The sequence below is a fragment of the Pelobates fuscus genome, chromosome 13, assembly GCF_036172605.1.
Source record: "Pelobates fuscus isolate aPelFus1 chromosome 13, aPelFus1.pri, whole genome shotgun sequence".
Lineage (NCBI taxonomy): Eukaryota > Metazoa > Chordata > Amphibia > Anura > Pelobatidae > Pelobates > Pelobates fuscus.
Genome location: NC_086329.1, coordinates 26,954,711 through 26,975,170, shown reverse-complemented (window position 1 = coordinate 26,975,170; position 20,460 = coordinate 26,954,711). Strand labels below are relative to the sequence as shown.

Genomic DNA, 20,460 nt, shown 5'->3' with positions numbered 1-20,460 from the left:
ATAAATAAATTACTGAAGATAAATATAACTATGACTAAATTCCACAAGTGCAATCTACAAAATAGAATCTAAAATACTGAATATAAGCAATAAATCCCAAAACCACCCACTATAAGCAGGAGGCAGTGGTACTCTGACCTGTACTGTCTGCGGAGCAGCAAAGAAAGAGGAAATGATGCATGGGGAGGGGAGTTTTATAGTACCTAACTTTTTTCTGATTGGTTGTTTTTCTGTGCTGCTGTGGAGTTCTAGTAAAGAGAGACTTAAGCAAATACGAAGCCTCCTGTCATGTTATAAAATTATTACACTACATGAACAGTCTAGGGCAGCATTAATAAAATAGGAGTGTTTGTGCTTATTTGTGATAAATTCCTGCAGCCATATTAATAAAAGGAGCATTTTGATCCTGGTGCCCTGCTTATCGCCTCTAGACGTCTCATAGTTTCCGGCATTTACGCCTCACTTCCATTCTGTTTGCATTGTGCTTCAATGAGCAGATATGCACCATGCATCGTGGTTTTAAAACCTTACATAATTGTGACTTGCAAGCCTTCTCAGCATTTCATTATTAATGCTGAGAGCATTTCGAAGCAGCAGAGTAGCTCACACAAGCGATCAATCATGGCCCATGCAAGGGTTAGAGCCAGCTTGACGATACAGAATCAGGAGAAAAAATACTGAGATTTTAGAAATATGTATTTTAGGAATTATGGTCAACCTTTATAACAACTCAAGGACATTTAACAAAATGAGTGGAGCACATACTATAATGTAAAGCTTCCTTACAATTTCCATTTGTGTAATGTTAAATGGCACAGTTTTGATAAGGTTTGGTTTAGAAATTCATGATAGCCTGGAGCAGGCTGGTAATGTTGCGGAAGATTTTTTAAAAAGTTATTTTTTAAGGATCTCATTTATAAAAAGTCAAATGGAATTTGTGACCAGTTTCTGAGTTTCATGTTTGCCTTTACTTCTTAAACTACACAGTGAAATTGTTAAAGTATCATCCGGGTACAATGTATATTTCAGAAATCGTTGCTTTAAAGGCTTTTTTGGGTGGAGGGGGTTGGGAGGGTGGAGTTAAAGATAAAAAAGTTAACGACTTTTGTAGTTTGGCTTTGGATTTTATTTGAGTTTGTTTTCACTCAAGTAAAGGAATATAGAATATAAGATATGGGATATAGCATATGTATATCGGAGGCATTGTACATAGCTGTCAAACATAGTTGTTTCAAAATAAAACCTTTTTTTTTTTTTACCCTTTTTAACTGAATACCACTGATGGCAATATGTGGTACTTGAAATGCTAGTGAAATATATATTTTTTGCCACACTTAAGGTATAGTAAAGTGTAACACTGTGTTTTTAATGCATTATAAAGCTATGTGACATTCATATATATTACGTTAAAATTAAAGCAAAAATGTCACATGTATTATAAAGTATCCCTTGGTGGATCTTGTCTGCTGCATTTGTCCATGTGTCCCACATCTGGACAAGAGCAGTTTCAATAATTACATAAAGTCATTGTACCTGCTCAGTAAACAGATAGCAGTGAGCCATAGCATGGCTGCTACCAGTTCATACAATAGGGACAAAAACGATAATGGAAACCCTGGGCTAAGTGTTCCAAGTTCAAGCTGTCTTATAGGGACTGCAATTTTTACAAATTGCTACCTCAATAACCCAATCTCAGAAGTGAGAGTGGGCTCTGAATGCTCTAAGCTTCATGCAATTTGCAATAATATAATTAGGCTGACCTTTCTAAGTTAAGCTTAGCCATCCTTAGTACATGTTATTCAAGTAAAGAACCATTTTCTGTCTGAAAGGGTTCGAGAGCTTTATAAGATATAGTGTAACAATTAATCCTTAGAACTACAGCTCACCCTGTATCAGACAGACATTGGTAAACAACTCAAACTATCAATCATCTTCCTTGCTGAATGTGCTGTAAATAGTTCTTTTTTTGTTTCTTCGAAATGCATTGTAAAATCATGTTAATGTCTCCCAGAAACCCAAGAAAACCGACGAGGAAGAAGAAGAGGAGACGGAAAAGAAACCAGATCCCCTTCACCAGATAATTTTACACTTCAGCCGTAATGCCCTTACTGAGAGGAGGTACCACATTGAGAATGGGGGCAAGGGATTCAATATCATATTATACTTTTAGGCAGCAAAATGATACGGGACAGATTTAATAGCAGCCATAGAAAATCATGCAGCTTGATATAAAAAAATAATTATGATTGGCTCGGCTCTAGCATTTGGCAAAAAATTATGTGGACTGTACAATGACCTTACTCTAAATGTGCATTTCAAATGGGACAGTCTAAGCTCTTTATTTGTACTTAAGGTACAATGTCACTTTGGAAATAAAAAGCCGCCAAGGTCTGTGTATTATTTATCAATGTGTCAGAGCAAAGCTGAAATGACATCCATATAAATTATAGCACTGTTTGAGTACAGTGCTGGAGATCCCTAGATAATGGAGCCACATGACACAGTGCTAACTTGAGATCTATAAAAGATATAGCAAAGGATCTTATTGTTTATTGTGACCGTGAACTCATATATATATATATATATATATATATAAATATATATGATGAAAGTCAGCAATGGTGCACTACAATACAAGTTATAGCAATACAAGTTAGGTAAACGTTTCATAAATGTCCATCTTTATTATAAAGATTAAATAATGTCAGAAATAGGACATAAAAATGAAAGTCCATACCTGCACTCAAAACAACAGCATTTTATTAGGCGTGCCCCCGATAATATAGTTATTGACTATGCCATACCTAATTGACTTAATTAAATCATTTAGTCCCTATTCTCCCTTTGAGTGATTAGTATTAACTAAAGCTATTTGAGTATAAATGTTCATAAAATAAGTTCGTCTGGAGTTGTGAATTACAACTGTGAAGTTACCGTTGAAGAAGAATATTTTGAAAATATACTTTTATTATGAAGACATGAGTTTGGGCCAAGTAAAGATAGAATACATTGAGATCTTGTTACTGTGCACAGCTTAAAATAAATTCTGATAATATAAGGAAATTGGGCCAAAGAAAATACACGTGCAGCTGGAAGGGGACCCAATGCATGAAGTTGAAGCATTCGGATGATATATCTCTTGAGAGCCGGAGATCAGGTTACTGTGATAGAATATAGCCAATACAACATGAGACGAATAGCTTGAGATTAGTGACTATATACAGCCAAATAATAAAATACATAGAATATCTGAACATGCAAGAGGTAAGTTGTGATGGTATACAGCTATAGAGCAATAACTAGAATTTGTGGAGATATAGATACTGTAATTGACCAAAACAGGACAATGCATCCCTAATATACAGAGTTAAGATGATAGTGCTGGTATGCAACCTAAGAGGGATAGCTAGAATAAATGGAAATAATGGTTCTACCAAAATATATAGAGGTTAGGTGACATTGATGCTATAAAACAATATAGATTGTTCTATAATGATATACATAGAAGCAGTGTCATCTCAGCTAGAGGCAAATGCTAAAACTGTGTTACTATGCGGATCTTACAAGTTGGTATTGAATCTCTAACAATTATCTGATTCATCAGGCTGCAGTAACATTTCTTTCCTTACAGCAAATTGGAAGAGGATCCCCTCTATACAGCATATGCGGCCATGATGGCAAAGGTAGGTGGGCCAAAGAGCAACATATACATTTAAAGGGAAAATAAAGATTTTTAGATATATTTAGAGGCTGCAGATATGTGTGGGGAAATGTCACTGTTGGTAGAAAACCCCCCCACCAATAAACACAGGTTATCTGTTAAGTGCGCCTTTAAATGTCTAACATGTTCTTTGCTCATAATGCAATGTGATTGGCTATATATTGAGAGGGAGAGGAATGCTTCACAATATTAAGTTATAATTATTTTTTTACTAGTTAGAATTGCCCAATTAAATCCCAGATCCTGCAAATAGCATTGTACATTTGCGCAATATGAACATGGGAGACAGTTTCGAATGATGTGGGTTTCCTTGGCATTTACATCACTTGTTCATTTAGGATTTTTGGAAGTTAATGCAAAAGGCTACCTGCATTGTCTGTTTTGGTAGAGCGATGGACAAATGAGTCAGTTAAACTTTGTGCCTGTCTAGAGCACTACTGTGGAATGTGTGCAGAAGACAGTTGTGTCTGACTGAGTCCTTCTGCGGAATGCTGTGCTAGAATTCAGAAGTTTCAGATTAGATAATTCTTTATTTCAAAAGATGATGCTGAGTTGTGCCTAGTTTAAAGGTAATTGGGAACCGGGTTTTCAGCTGATTAGTCCCAAGTACTTAGAGGGACCAGCTGTAATACGCACTCCTATTGGGCCTAACATTAACCTCTACACAGGATCCATACATCAGAATGATCCTGCTAAGTTCAGCCCATAATGAACAGAATTGCTTCCAGTAAACACCTGAGATACAGGATTAGAGTTTATTCAGCATATAACTAAAGATAGAAACTTCTTTAAAATATATATATATATTTTTATTCACGATTTTCATTTCAAGGTCATTGGAGTTGCCTATAATTTGCCACACGTGGAATAATGTTCATTTCTGGTCAAGACTTGTGTGTAAGAGCTCAGATGCCACTAGTAAATCGTTTGGGTTGAAAATGTAATTTTTTTAAGCTACCCAATGTAAACCTCACAGCTTTTCTGTACCCAAAGGGAAAAGAAAATGGCAAACTCTGCTCCAGATTCTACTGAATGTATAATTTCATTGGAGGCTTGCACCTTCAAGATCATCAAAAGTAAGATACAGCCGCTTTTGGTAGTTTCTTACTAATCTTAACATAAAGCCCGGCTGATAATGCAGATGTAAACTAACTACATAGAATATATAAAAAATATGCCAGCTATGCATAGAAAAGGGAGTATTTACATTGCCCACTAGGGATACCTCCTGTGGCCACTCCTTAGATGGCCACTGGAGGTGCTTCCTGGGGCAGTACTGCTCCGTAGGCAGCACTGACGTTCAGCGTCTCCACTCTCTGCATTGAGATGCTGATTTGGCCAAAACGAAGTCCAGACACGTGCGGCGCTGGAAACAAAGTATGTTTTAACCCTTTATAAGGAGATTAAGGAGGGGGGAAGCCACCTAAGTGGTGGATTAAACACTATAGGGTCAGAAATACATGTACTTTTGCTGCTCCGAGAACCTTCAAACTGTATATATCTGTGTTAATTGTAAAAGGTTTGTGTTCTGCTTCAGAGTGTGTGTAAATATACAAAAGCATTTAAATGGAGGATCGTATATTTCCATAATGAACACAGTCAACTGAAGCTACAGGATCTGATACTGTGCAGTTTGTTGTTTAATGAGATTTACTAGATCACAAACTTGTTCAATGTCATCTGGTACATAAATACAACACTCTTCTCCTTTAAGATCACATGCTGTATCGTCTTTTAACTGTCATAATAACCAGTCTGTCCGATTCTGTATTGAGGAGAGAAACAATCTCAATGTGGAGTTATGGAATCTAGGTTACAGGGCGTAAAATTCATTAGCCACAACTACCACACACTGGCCACAATAAAAAATTAATGAAACCTAGCACCTGCAGATGGTATGCACGCTGAATGGTATTCTATAACTCGGGCATTTAGAAGACACTGAGCCTACATAACCTTGTTAACTATCTTAACTCTTATGAAGGTGGACTGGACAATCAAGGGAGATGGAGTTTTGATATTTAAAGTGGCCAAGTCTGAAGATTCTGATAGCAGAGTTGTAAGAAAAATAGAGGAACAGAGAATAAGGAAACGACTACTTAGAAGAGAAGTTTCTCTTTTGGTATACCTTGCAGGAGGGCGATACCGTAGTCATCAGGGCATAAATACTTCCTGGGTTTAATATGTTACTGTACATAGCGTTGAATTTAGAAGTCAGATATAAATTAGGCTCAGCATCCATCTCCTGTTTTTTTTATTATTATTCAGAACAAACAGTATGTTGTACAAATAGCTATGGAAGAATCATTGCAAATATGAAAATGTTGGCTGAAACATACTACATAGACAAAGATTGAGTCAAAGAATACTGCAGATATATTTGACAGTTTTTAAATGCAGCATGCAGCATTTCTTACAAATGTGCCATAGTATTTTTGTGAATTTTGTGATTGAACTTCAGGCTGGAAATATTAGGACCATCCTTCAAGAAAGACAGGCAGCAGAATCACAATATTTGCTGCATATTGTACTGAAATTAGATTTAGCACGTTCAATTTTTACTTCCTTTGTAGCATCACAATTCCAGAACTGTCCTAGTAAGAATTCACATGCAATTATACGCCAGAAAGGCATGAAATCAATAAAGACACCGAATATGTGTCTGTACGGATTTCTCTCTACAAAGAAAAATGTATTTTATGCAATTTACATGCAATTTCACTAGATCTTAGAGTATTGCATCTGTTTGATGGCTTTTAATGATGTCATCTCTGTCTTTTATTTAATCCACCCCCACCCCCCAGTAGATTTCTCACAGTAAAATAGTATCCCAGTTACCGTACTATGTTTAATCCGTACCAAATCCGTACACCCTGCACTAATACACACATATCTCTACACAGAACACTGAATTGGAGCGCATTTTAAATCAAATTGCACATTTAAACTTAAGCAAAACTAAGGTAGAGATTTGCAATTCAGTTTATAATTTTCTCCATTACAGTATTTAGAGAATAAACTCCAAAATAATTGTTACTCCTGAGAGGGAGGAATACCTGACCTAATGACTTTTTTTTTTTTTTTTACTGATACTTTTAGAAATAAGCTTTGGATATTATTAGCCACATGCGTCAGCTCGGAGCAGAGCTGTAATAAGGTCCCCTATGTGTATTGTTAATTCAGACCTCTGAGCCATGAACGTGCCTTCCAGTGCATAGTATTAGATAAAGGAATGACTCATCACCTTGAAAATATCATGAAATGATAACCACAAATCCCACTGTGCCACACCTTGAGAGACAGCCTTAGTGCTTGCATGCAGCAGGCTATAATGATGCAGATCACACACACATGGGGGATCATACGAGGCTGTACCATGTCATCATGTTGAAGACATTACCTATGAGACCTGTCAGCTGCCATCTCCGTTACATAGATGATATTGCGAGTCCTAAGCACAGAATGTCTGTCAGTGAATATAGCCAGGCTCACAGCTCTGAAGGCTTATTACAATTGGCATCCTTATCTGGAGGTAGTCTGAATAGGCTTAGAAGACTATAGAGGGAAGGTATGACAGGGAAGTCAGACAATAAAACCTGCCAGAGTAAGGCATTTACATACAATATAAGGTGGAGTATCTTCTTGTTTAAAACGAATTTAAAACAACCTGGAGATAAAGCAAAAAGAACACATAATAGTGCAATATTGTCTAAAATCTCCTATAAACGTCAGGGAAGTATATGGAAATAAACTCACAAGGCAGGAGCCTATAAAATAAGGCTCAATCTTCCAGCGTTGTGGGATTTAGGTTCCCACTCCCTTCTTTCTACTGCCCAGAGGTGATGAATAAGGTGATGTCCTTTCACAGGTGAGTTGAAATAGTAAAAAGTGCTTTATTGAATAAAAGTGCACAATAAGTATAAAAAACACAAGACCTTACGATTTAAGGGAAATCTTGTAGAGATTGTCTCTGTTAGCAAAGCGCGTTTCGCCTCCTATGGAGGCTTCCTCAGTTGCTCAGTAAGGCATTTGCTTATAGAACCTTGCTGCAAGTGTAACGGTGCCATAGAATGTCCAGGCAACACAGCTGAATGAGCACTGGACATATCTGTCCTATAGCTATTCCTTCTCAGTGCCCATAGTAACCATCTGGCTGCATAAAAACTGCTACATGACATTAATCACGAATGCCTGCAAGAAGCATCTGGTGGATTCAGTGTGAACAGATAAGAATGTGCATTTTACCCACACTTATTAAACAGCAGATAGTGTAAAGGGTATATTTAAATCACCATCATTTATTGAGCAGAAGATCCGTTGAATAGAACTTAAAGGGACACTCCGGACACGATAACAACTTAATCTAAATTAAATGATGGTGCCAGGAGGGCGCACTCTTGGGCGCACTCTTACCTTAATGGGCTAAACCAATCTGAAATGCTGATTGGCTTAGAGCTGTCATCTGAGGTTCTAAGCCAATCAGTAGCTCCCCATTGATTAAATGTATGTTTCCTTTTTTATCACTGTGGAGCTACTGATTGGCTCAGAGCATTAGTTGACCGCTCTAAGCCAATCAGCGGCGCTCCTGCCTGGCAGCACTCCGTGACTCCTGAAACTGATTTTCAGAAGCTGGATGCCACCTGGGGACCTGCAGATCTGCGCCGGAGGCATACCATTTGATAATGGTTTAAGCTCTTAAGGTGAGACTGCGCGCGGGGGCCTCCTGTCACCATAATAACTTCATTAAGATAAAGTTGTTATGGTGACCAGAGTGTCCCTTAAGACCTTGATTTAATAAGCTTTCAAAGGATTGAATACTGTTGACTCACCTCAGGTCCTCTTTCCTTGTTTCTGGACTGCTTTCAATTTCCTCTCACTAGGCAATGACATCCTCGTGATGGGTGCTCTTAAAGTAGATCCATTGGGTTTGGTGGTGATTGCATAACATTTATAGCATTGCCCTAGAACTGTTTATACATAGAGCCAAGGTTTTTCAGGCATTATTTAAATATGTAGTTTTGGAAGCAATATTACCCGTGTTTTACATGAATCATAAAGGTCTTGATTTAATAATCTTTACAAATGATTCAATACTGTTAGGAAAACCTTCCAAAATATGTAATGTGTATATATATATATATATTAAATCTACAATTTAGTAGATGTAGATATAGCCATGCATTTAACATTGTTTGCATAATTTGTTAGGGGTGTGAAAAAAACATCTTAGATTAGCTGCAGATCTAGTTTATGTAGTTACTGCTTAATAAATACACAAACTGTCCAGTAGAGACATACACTGCCCAATACACACACACACACACACTAATACACACACACAGAAAGACTGCCTAATATACACACACACTGCCTAATACACACACACAGAGCAAAATTCTTCCCTCAAATACTCAGGTGGGGGCTAGGGGCACTGGAACCAGCACAGTCAGTCAGTGTGGTACCTGTTCTGTGCCATGCTTCCAGTCTTTATGTGGTCCCTGCCACCAGGAACAGGACAGAGGAAGAAGAATGTGGAACCTTCTCCCTCCCACTACCCTCCTCTTCAAAGGACTTCTGGAGGCAAAGGCTTGGGAGGAGGCGGCAGAGACAGGCGGGACAGGGTTATGCTTTTTGTGGGTGGAGTTAGCTGCGGAAGGGGTGGGATTATTGGTTGGTGGGCAGGCAAAGGCGGTGTTACAATCGGAACGCTTATGTGCTGATGAAAGAAGTTTAGCTAGCAAAATTACAAGGAGGGGCTGCAGCAGTGGGGGGACGGCGCCGGCAGCTACATCACAGGTGGAGGCGTGGTCCATGTTCTTCATGAGTAAACACGGCCAGCATAACAGTCCCTGCGGGCGCCCCCTCTCACACAGAGCCCTAGGCCGCTGCCTAGTCTGCCTATAGGAAGCGCCGGCCCTGATTCAAAGACAAACACAGGAAAATAATATAGTGACAAAATGGCATAGTTTGTATGATAGCCGTAAATCACCCATAAATATTATTTTGTCCAAGGGATTTTGTCTAAATCTATTGCTTCATCAGAGAGAATAAAATAGCGGCTCTCGATTCTTAGAAAGTGATTTGCAACCACCTGCCGGTCACAGCTTCAGAACCTAATCTTAGATCTTTCCCTTATCTTCCCTCCACCATCTCACATAGGGATTTGCTGTTCGTTTTGAGTACTGGCTGGTATTTGAAGAAAATATTCAATTTCTTATGTCTCGCAGAGGTGGTAGGTTATTTCGATAAGAATAGTAACCATAGCACTTCAAGAAGTTTTCGTTGTGATCAAACTCCTGATGATGACCATTTGGCTTTGTGTTACAAAGTGTTTAAAGGGTATTACAGTGTCAGTGGAGGACATGCCATGGTTTCTGTTTAATTCTAAAAACATCTGCTCTTTGAATTTTGCATCTGTTAAATAACATGTTTTTAACCACAAAACTAAATGCAGACATTTTTGAGGTCGTTCGGCCTGGTTTTACGGTTCTTGTCTACATCTGATTGGATTACATCTGAACACCCGCGCTGCAGATAAGATAAGCTGCTTTAGGCTTTGCTTATTCCCGCTTGTAATGTGTCGTGGCCAGTGTATATTTACTATGGAGATTGTCAGTCTCATGATTATTGTGATTGAAAGAGAAAATGTTCCTTTACTGAGTAGTTTTTATCTTTTTAGCCGGTGCATTGTCTACTTTACAAAACTAATTTCCAAGAATGTGTATTACGGAAACATTGCTGTGTCTTTCCGGTAATTGAGAAAGAATGGTAGACAGATTTTATATTGCAGTAGTTGACATTCTGTTTAATTCTGTAGAGATAAAGAAACTTTCAGGTAAAACATAGCAGCTCCCAAGAGAGCCTGATTCTTCAAGACACTTTGCAGGGTGACATGTGAAATCTCTTATACTAGTGACTTTTTCCTGTTATTTGTAAAGGACTGCTGCTTTCTATGGGCTCTGATAACCACAAACCATGACAATCTATACTACCTCCTCTTTCAGGAAATTGATATTAAAATATTTAACGCACACTTAGCACAAATATATTTTGCCTGGAACATTAATTTTAAGAAATGGAAATAATGTATGGTTAATGGTAATATTTGGTACTGGGAAATGGATATCTGCATAGGAAATACCTACTTCATACCTCCCAGATGGGTTCACTGTAGATCAGGATAAGCTGACAGGTAGTGCGCCAGCAATTATGTAACAATATCTCCAACATATCTGACACTTTACTGTATTAAACGAGGTGTCGTTTTCACAAAAGCTGGAGAGGTACCTACTGGCCTCTCCTCAGGTCAGTCAGCTGCCAGACCTATTTATGCATTGATTCTAACTTTTACCATTCTGTCTGTGCCATAGAGCTGTCAAAATGAAGAAGAAGAAGATGAAGAAAAAGATAAAACATTTGAAGTGAGTATTTGGATTAATTATGAACGGGTGCTGTTCAGTTTGAAAGACTCTGAAAGGCTTCTCTGGAAATCCTCAGGGTAGTTGTCATAAATGAATCTACTAAGCTGTAAAGCTGGATTTTATAGTCTATAAGCATTATATATGCTACAAGATATTTAATATGATCATGTTTTTAGGAAAAAGAAATGGAAAAGCAGAAGACCTTGTACCAGCAAGCCCGTCTGCATGAGAGAGGGGCAGCTGAAATGGTATTACAGATGATCAGTGCAAGTAAAGGTAATAGTACTTAGAACAGAGAGACGTGTGTGGGGTCTGGCTGAAAATCGGGCCTCCAAGACTATAAGAACACTGAGCCTGCCTGAGATATCAAATACTTATTTCATTGAATATATACTTTTTATGCTGTGTACTTTTTAAAATGATCTTGGCAAATCACATGGGTGGTCTTCCATTCTGACTCTTGTATCTATGCTGCAAATCACAACATTCTGAATAATGATGAACACTGCATCTCTATGGCTTCTAATCTGCGTTTAAGTTATAATTTGTATTTCAAATCTAAGGTCCATTGTATCAATATGCCGCCTAGACTGTACTTTCTTAGAAAGTCCCGGGCACAATGTATCACAGTTGCAAGTTATAGACGTTTTCGCTGTCAAAGGTCTATATTTTATTTGTTTTAGGGATTCACAACAAACAATAACAAAATACTTCAGAAATTGTCTGAGATATTTTATCAATAAGGCCTCAGTGAGGAGAGATGAGACTTTAGTATTTCCGTTTTTGGCTATTCTGTGTCATTCCTTTGTCATCCAAATGTTTTAATTCTCTGTATTAAAGGGAGAGACTGGCTAGATGGCAATACTGAGAATTTCAAGGTGCTTTGAATTGCCCTTTGTTTTTATTAAACTCATTGAAATAAAATAAATTAAAATCAAATGCTTTTGTGGGAAAGTTCATGTAACCCCAAAGTTACCCAATCATGCTCGAATATTTAATTTTACTTGAACCAATCAATTACTGATTTCTGCACCCAACTATGAGAAGAAAAGTAATGTTTCATGTTCCATGTACGTCATCTAAGGCACAGCTGGGTATGTGGACTACTGTATCTCTACAGTATGCAACTTGTCGCTTAGGAATGACCATCGTAATATCACAGCCCGGCAGCCACGAGGACACAATACTTCAACACATAAATCTTGAGGGCTGTTCCCAGCTGTACTTCTCTTACAACTGAGGATTTGGACATTTTGCTAAATCCGTTTATATTAACATAAAAAAGAGCTTCAATTTAGATTTTATTCATTTTTATTTCATTCAGGTGAAATGAGTACCATGGTTGTGGAAACTCTGAAACTTGGAATTTCGATTCTGAATGGTGGTAACACTGTGGTGCAGCAGGTAAAATTACGCATGGCTCACTGTTGTCCTGCTAGGGGGGGAAGCAGGGAGATTGGCTTGATGTAGCTTTGTCAATGTTTTTCTTAGATTGTTAGAACTATGGGCATTTGCTTAGAATGGCGATTTCTTAAATGAAGATGACCTGTCTGTCACGTATTTGCAGCTAGTAGCAGAATTATGATTCTCACTTGCTTGTAATATGTATATATGTATACAATAGTTTGTGTTCCTGTGTACCTTCTAAAGATAGAGCATAAAATAAATGAAATGCAATTCCTGAGGATAGGATGCTATGTTTGAACTGTTAACTGTTTGAGATAGACAGACAGATATTTAGATAGCCAGCCATGAAGTCAGCATAATAGATTGTTATATTAACAACAACAAAAAAAGGTCTAGATATAGACCATAAAATTGAAATATACATATATATCACCCTGACAAGCAATCCAGTAACACATTCTAACTCTTTAACATGACACTGTTTTGTCATTCAGAAGTTCTGCACCCACAGTTTTACCCCCTGTCCTGTATAATTAACTCCAAATATGGTGCAATAAAGTGGCATTGTCCCAAACTCTGTTATTTAAGGTTTTACTTCTCTCTTCATGTTACAAAGGGCTTGGGTCTATTAATGAAATGGAGCCATCAGACTTTTAAAGATCCCACTTGGGATCCAGCTCAGGTCCCCCCCCCCCACCTCCCCCACCCTCCCCACCCTCCTCCACCCTCCTTACCCTCCTCCACCCTCCTTAACACACACACACTACCCCCTCCTTTTACAGATCATTTGTCAGGGAGTATTGAATACTGAGTATTGTTTTTATCAGTTTTGATTGTTACTCATCATAAATGACACGATTGTCTATCCATGATACCATGGCAATATTACTTCCCTTATTAGCATATAGGCAAATGTTCTTTTGAATAGATTTAACATTTGGGAGAGCTTGTATTTTTGAATATTCCTAATTAGCTGTTTGACTTGAAAAAGGTCTGTAAAATTTGAGATGTCACTCTTCTTGTCAAAGAGATCTCTTTTTTTTAATTAGTTGATTAAATGATTACAGTCAGAATCTCATGCTTCCATGAATTTAGACTAACATTAATGTATGTAGATAAATATCCAGAACAAGCTGTCATCATTGATTTAACATATATAATATCTTATTTACCATGTATAATATTTAATATTTACCATGTGTAATATAATATCTGTAGTGGATTGATACTTACATATGTTGATCTATGCCATCTTGCAAGAACATAATTCTCATAGTTGAGACGCTCCTAATTTCTCTTAGAAGAGGGTTAATTGGGTTGCATCACTTTGATTAGTGAGGTATACACCAGGACTTGATGACATTTTGAGATATTCTTGCACAGTCCTGATGCTCTTATTTGATCCGCAATACAAATATATACTTTTTATTCCCCAGAAAATGCTAGATTACCTTAAGGAGAAGAAAGATGCAGGATTTTTTCAGAGCTTGTCCGGCTTGATGCAGTCATGCAGGTGAGAGAATGAGGGTAACAAGATCCAGCGGCTAGTAAGCTGAATAAGTTCTCTATAAGAGAGTTTATCTTTGCTATGGCCTTGAAAGATTGTTGTGCTACATATTAACATCCACCAAGTAAAGCAATAATCAGCAAGCATTTCATCCCGATAGAAACACAATACTTAGCAAATCACTAAGAACTGCGTTATAAGCGTATACAATGCACCTAGTCCAATACTGACTTTCTTACCTTGACAAGGTCACCTAAAAAGGCACTCAACAAAACATGCTTTCAGTGGCCACATGTTCTTATTCAATGTTGCTCTTCTTCTCGTTGCCCAGTGTTCTCGATTTGAATGCATTCGAAAGACAGAATAAGGCAGAAGGCCTTGGGATGGTCACAGAGGAAGGCACACGTAAGTGTGTATCAAGTGGAATAATTTAGAACATGCCTTTAAAACGTTAATCTAGTATCATGAGTAGATGGGATTTGTTATCTGAAGTGATTGGGTTGACCTGCATATTTGCTGTGTTTTGATACATTAGATGTCTATTTCGTGATATAAGAAGTCACGTGTGAAATATAAAAGTGTGCCATGGCATTTTATAGCATTCTAAAGCTTCTACGTATCTCACAAATGGGGGAATTGTAGCAGCTGACAGTTGAAGTCATTAAATAAGCATTAAAGGGGTACTTGGATCACTCTCACAATTTACCTAATTTGCTTCCAAGTATTACATGTACCTAACCATAATGGTGTGCAGTTGTAAGTACTACTTCAGTTATCTAGTATTACCAACTATATGAGTGATTTGCGTTAGTGTTTGCTGAGAAATCTTGTTTGTGTATCCATGTCACTGTAAATAATCATTAATTAATTATGGTCTATTGTGCTAGTTATTGCTCAAGCGTACTAATAGTATAACTGGCATATTACGCAGTAGAAACTTACAGTATTTTCTTTCTTTGTTCCTTCCTACCTTTTGACATGCAGTCATTGTTCGGGAAAGAGGTAGGTGATGTTTTTTATACTCCGGAAGAATTCTTCCCTAATTACATTTTATTTCAAGCATTTGATATGGCTTGATGTCATGCTTCAGGCACTGTGCTTATATCTCTTGATAAACTGATGGAGAATGTATTGGGTTTGCAAAGCCCTGTAGACATTAATTAGCAATTAAATCTGCTCATCTGCAAATATTCTTGGATTTAATTTGTTTTCCTTTTGTTTTCATTATGTCTTTCTAAATATGCCAGCTCTGTAATTTTGAAACAAATAATATGACAGCAAAGGGAGGAATAAAGAATTGAAATTTCCCTAATTCTCCTTCTCTAACAGTAATGGTTAAACCTGGTACTACCGCCTCTGGCCTGTCTAAGAAGCATAAGAAATGTAATTCATATATATCTGTATTCATTGGCATTGGCATTTCTACTTCATTTTGGAAGGCATTGTTTCTAATATAAAGACCTACAGGCATAAGAGATGTTCACTATGGAATCTGTATCCAGAATTAAGTTACAACTTTGAAGCTAACATTTTTTGGTACCTATGACACCATTTTGATGACATGTGCATGTTCTTAGAATAACAGATAAGCCATATGAAGTGATTATAGTTATCGATAACATTATAATAATGGTTGTTTACCCAAGGAGAGAAGGTATTGCAGAATGATGAATTCACAAGAGACCTCTTCAGGTTCCTGCAACTTCTGTGTGAAGGCCATAACAATGGTAAGACACATATGTATTTATTATTTTCCTGCCATGACTTTCAATACATAATACATTTAGAAAATGTAAATATGTTTTATACTTTATGCTGTGCTTATCATGTCACTCATATATCCTAAAAAGGAGACATTACTTGTGGAATAAAGTAAAACGTGTTTGGTAAACCCACTGAATTTGAAGCATGCAATATCTAGTCCCTGCAGGTTTGTAAGCATTTACTGTTTCCGAGGTCAATTAAATGAATTAAGTAAGGCTACGTACTATAGTAACTTATATGAACCATCTGTAAATTTTGTTAAGACCCATAAGTATGAGGTAAAACAATTCTGAGTTCTGTTCAGTGGATAGTATATGGATATACACTGATGAGCCACAACATTAAAACCATCTGCCTAATATCATGTAAGTTCCCCTTGTGCTGCCAAAATAGCTCTGATGTGTCAAGGCATGGACTCCACAAGACCTCTGATTGTGTCCTGTGGTAATTGGCACCATGAGTTTAACAGCAGATGCTTTATGCCCTGCAAGTTTCGAGGTGGGGCTTCATTGGATTGTGGCCTGTTGATCCAGCACATCCCACAGATACTTAATTGGATTGAGATCTGGGGAATTTGCAGGCCAAGGCAACACCTTGAACTCTTTGTTATGTTCCTCAAACCATTCCTGAACAATTTTTGCAATGTGGCAGTGTGCATCATTCTGCATAAAAAGGCCATTGCAATTAAGGAACACCATTGCCATGGAGGGGTTTACGTGGTCTGCAATAATCTCTAGATAGGTGGTACATGTCCAAGTAACATCCACATCACTGCCAGGACACAAGGTTTCCCAGCACAACATTGCACAGATCATAACACTGCCTTCGCATGTCTGTCGTCTTCCAATAGTGCATCCTGCTGCCATCTCTTCCTCTGGTAAACGATGCATGGGCACATGGCCATTCACCTGATCTAAAAGACCAGGCAACCTTTTTCCATTGCTCAGTTCTGACACTCACATCCCCATTGAAGGTGCAAGTTACGAAGCACTGTGTGTTCTGACACCATTCTATCATGACCAGCATTACGTTTTTTTTAGAAATCCGAGGTGCAGTAGCTCTTCTGTGTTGTTCCCCACGTCCATCAATGGACCTTGGGTGCCTATTACCCTGCCACCAGTTCACCAGTTGTCCTTCTTTGTACCACTTTTGGTAGGTACTAACCACTGCATACCGGGAGCACTCCACAAGACTTGCTCTGACCCAGTCATCTAGCCATCACTATTTGGCCCTTGTCAAAGTCACTCAGATCTTTTTGTTTGTCCAATTTTCCTGCTTCAAACACAAGACAATCAAGAACTGTCCATTCATGTTCTTCTTAATATATCCCACAACTTGGCATCTGCCATTGTAACTATGTAATCATTAATATTCACTTTACCTGACGGTGGTGTCAATGTTTTAGCTGATCAGTGTATATTGATGGTGACTGTTCTTAAGGTGCAAGCTGATTTGAAAGTTTATTTGATATAATTTGATTATTAAAACCAGCAGTTTTCTTAGTCTGCTTACTACAGTGGTAGTTATCCACAGGTCGACACTCATGCTATTTGATTGAGTCCCAAAAGGTTGCAGCAGGTACCTCACATTCATCACACCCCCAGCAACATTATATAACTTAGTGACCTACTGATCAGCTGTGAAATGATTATACATGTATACATACATATATACATACCATTGCATACTGCAATACTCTGGTATTTTGGCATATTATATATATATATATATATATATATATATATATATATATATATATATATAAATACACAATAGGTCACTAAGTTAATTTTCAAATTGAAGAATATCTTGGCAAGGGAAGACCATGAACATAATTTGAATTACTGTTACAAAATAAATAAATAAAAATATGAACCACTTATCAAGCACAGAACCTAATGTAAGTAATTAAACAAAAGTACAGAGCCCACTCAATAAAACTATGCAGGAATTGAGTGATATTAAATCACCATATGTTGTACTAAATGTATTAAGAAGAATGCATAAAATGAATGCTTATTTAGAATGTTGTTGTGTTATATGACAAAGATGCTGGGTATTTATTCTAAATGTATCTTCTATCACTTAGATGAGTAAAAAAAAAAAAATAACCACAGGATTGTTCTCAGTATACTGCTTTTTGATAGATTTTACCAAGTTGTATTTTTGGTGTCTGTCTCCTTCCAGACTTTCAGAATTTCCTTCGAACTCAAATGGGAAACACAACTACTGTGAACATTATCATTAGCACAGTGGATTATCTGCTTCGCCTTCAGGTAATCAGATATTGTTATGCCACATTGTAAAATGTGGTCAATTATTCCATAAATTATTTATAGACTCAGACGTGTCCCATCCCTTAGTAGGTTTAGCAATTCAACTTAGCTGTTATGCAGCACTAAGACATTCTCCTCACTGCAGTCCAAAACGCATTAACACAGCACATGCGCAGCAACCACCATGATCTGCCAAAGCCATGTACGGTATCATCATGCTGTGTTTCTCAGAAATGGTAATGATTACATTGTCAGACAAAAGGTGCAGTGGTTTTAGTGCTAGGAGTGTCTTTAATATTAGACCTCCATAATATTTGTTTGAGCTCACTAGAGAGCTGAGGAAACATTAGATGTTAAAGATTTCCATCATACTGTAGGTTGAAGGCTTTTAAATTACAGTCACAGAGCAATCTTGCTGCATATGGAAAAACATATATTAGTTTCCTAGTAAGTTGCAGTGGGGATTTCTGCTTGAAAACAACTTAACCCCTTAATGACACAACTTCTGGAATAAAAGGGAATCATGACGGAATATATCCGTCGTCTGTTCTTAAGGGGTTAATAAGGCATTGTTTTAAGCCATGTTAGGGATTCTAGAAAGGTTGAAGAACTACTGTCATGCAGTATCTTATCACATCATATCCATGTGTCTTAAGGGAAGATTGTTTGTCAAGTCCTTGTGAAGCCCTTTTGATACAGTGAAAGTCTCACCATATTGTTAATATTGGTACTATGTAGCAAATAGTTTCTTACATTTGTGCTGATATTTTCCAAACACAACCATTCACTGTTTAGTAATTAAGGCTAATATTTGAGTTTGTTTGCACTTAAGTATTAAACGAACAAATATGTATTCCAAATGCTATTGTACCCCAGTTACCGTTTAGGTGACCAAGCCAGGGATAAAAAAAAAGATGGTTACCTTGTCTTTTTTTTCCTCACCGTGCGGGTCTCCTTGGCTCATTCGTTGCCTATTTAGCTGAGATCATCAAGGTTGATGATCTCAGCCAATCCAATCCTTTCCAAGAGTTTTACTCTGTTATTTTACTGAAGTGCCCATAGTGGCTGTTTTATTGAGAGGTTAACCCTGCAATGTAACCCTGTAGGAAAAGGAGGTGCGTATGGATGGCACCAGGATCACTGCCTATAGTGTTCCTTTAAGTTGGTCTATCACAGTAGACATCAAATTAATGTAATATGACATTAACACATATAGCATGGTCTGCATTACTATGTTACACTAATATATTGCACTGTATCTAAATTCCCCAAAACACTTTTTTTTTATTTTTATTTTTTTACTTTTTTGGGGTGAATATTTGGGTAAGCCATTTTGTAATTGTAATATAAACCAGTAAACATCTTCGTCAATTTGCATTATTTATGTTCTTTCATAAACACAAGCAAAATGGGAAAACTTTAAAAAAAAAAAAAAAAAAATCCGAACAGGGAGTGAAATCTCTGATAACACTGCACTATTTCAGCATGTGTAATCAACATGTATATTGTGGTTTGGCTCCTGCTCTTACAATGGGAATGTGATTCCTTGTATAATGCATGGGGATATTTTACATCTGCTACTGTTTAGCATTCGTAATCTGATATTGTTTCCAGTTAACTGTAGAAACACGTGCTTGATTTTGACATTCATGTTGAGGGTTTTTCAGCTGAGAAAAAAAAAATTGCCGCAAGGAATATTCAGTCTGTTGCTAAACCACAATTATCTACGGTATCTTTCAATTTAAGGATAAATTTGTAATTCGTGAACTGTAGCTGAGCTGCAGACAGGAATACTGGCAAAATGCTAAAGTGTTTATCCTATCACTACCAGGTTGTTTTTTTTTGTTTGTTTGTTTTTTAAACACAATTACATCTAATATATAACATGATCATTATATTATGTAAATATTTTGTAGAACACAGATAGGCCCATTTTATGGACTAATTGATTCCGCTGAACGAAATGTTTTTGCAGTTTACAAATCTACAAATAATCTGTTTAATGCACTCTGTGCGGAGTGTCCTTGTTCCCTTCTCCTTCTTCCTTGGCTTCTAAAATACAGCCAGATAGCCTACAAGGGGCTGTCATTTAAAGTTCCTCTGAGAGACGATGAGGTACATGATTGAGCCATGTATATGTTCTACATGAGAAAATTACCCTATCTCCTGCCTCTTAAATAGCCAAAAAAATTGCACTTTTGTTTTGTTACATGTAGCTAAGGCACATCATTTTAGGATCTGTTAGGTAATTCACGACCTATCTTTCTCTAACTTTTTTTTTTGTTTATTCTAATTACCTGTTGGCAGGTATTTTTAGCGTTGTTTTCTTTTGTTTTCCTTGTTTTTTTCCATCTCTCTATTTCT

General features: G+C 37.3%; 1 protein-coding gene across 4 annotated transcripts in view; it reads left to right on the top strand.

Annotated features, from left to right (window-relative positions):
• The window catches only part of RYR3 (ryanodine receptor 3), a 477,900-nt gene that overhangs the window by 389,271 nt on the left and 68,169 nt on the right, over positions 1-20,460 (top strand). For all 4 annotated transcript variants that reach the window (XM_063439165.1, XM_063439168.1, XM_063439167.1 and 1 more), the window contains exons 75-84: positions 2,012-2,118; positions 3,632-3,683; positions 11,092-11,142; positions 11,319-11,418; positions 12,467-12,546; positions 13,986-14,062; positions 14,388-14,461; positions 15,041-15,058; positions 15,703-15,783; positions 18,008-18,096. In XM_063439165.1, coding sequence (XP_063295235.1) covers positions 2,012-2,118; positions 3,632-3,683; positions 11,092-11,142; positions 11,319-11,418; positions 12,467-12,546; positions 13,986-14,062; positions 14,388-14,461; positions 15,041-15,058; positions 15,703-15,783; positions 18,008-18,096 — 729 coding nt within the window. The remainder of the gene's footprint in view (positions 1-2,011; positions 2,119-3,631; positions 3,684-11,091; positions 11,143-11,318; positions 11,419-12,466; positions 12,547-13,985; positions 14,063-14,387; positions 14,462-15,040; positions 15,059-15,702; positions 15,784-18,007; positions 18,097-20,460) is intronic.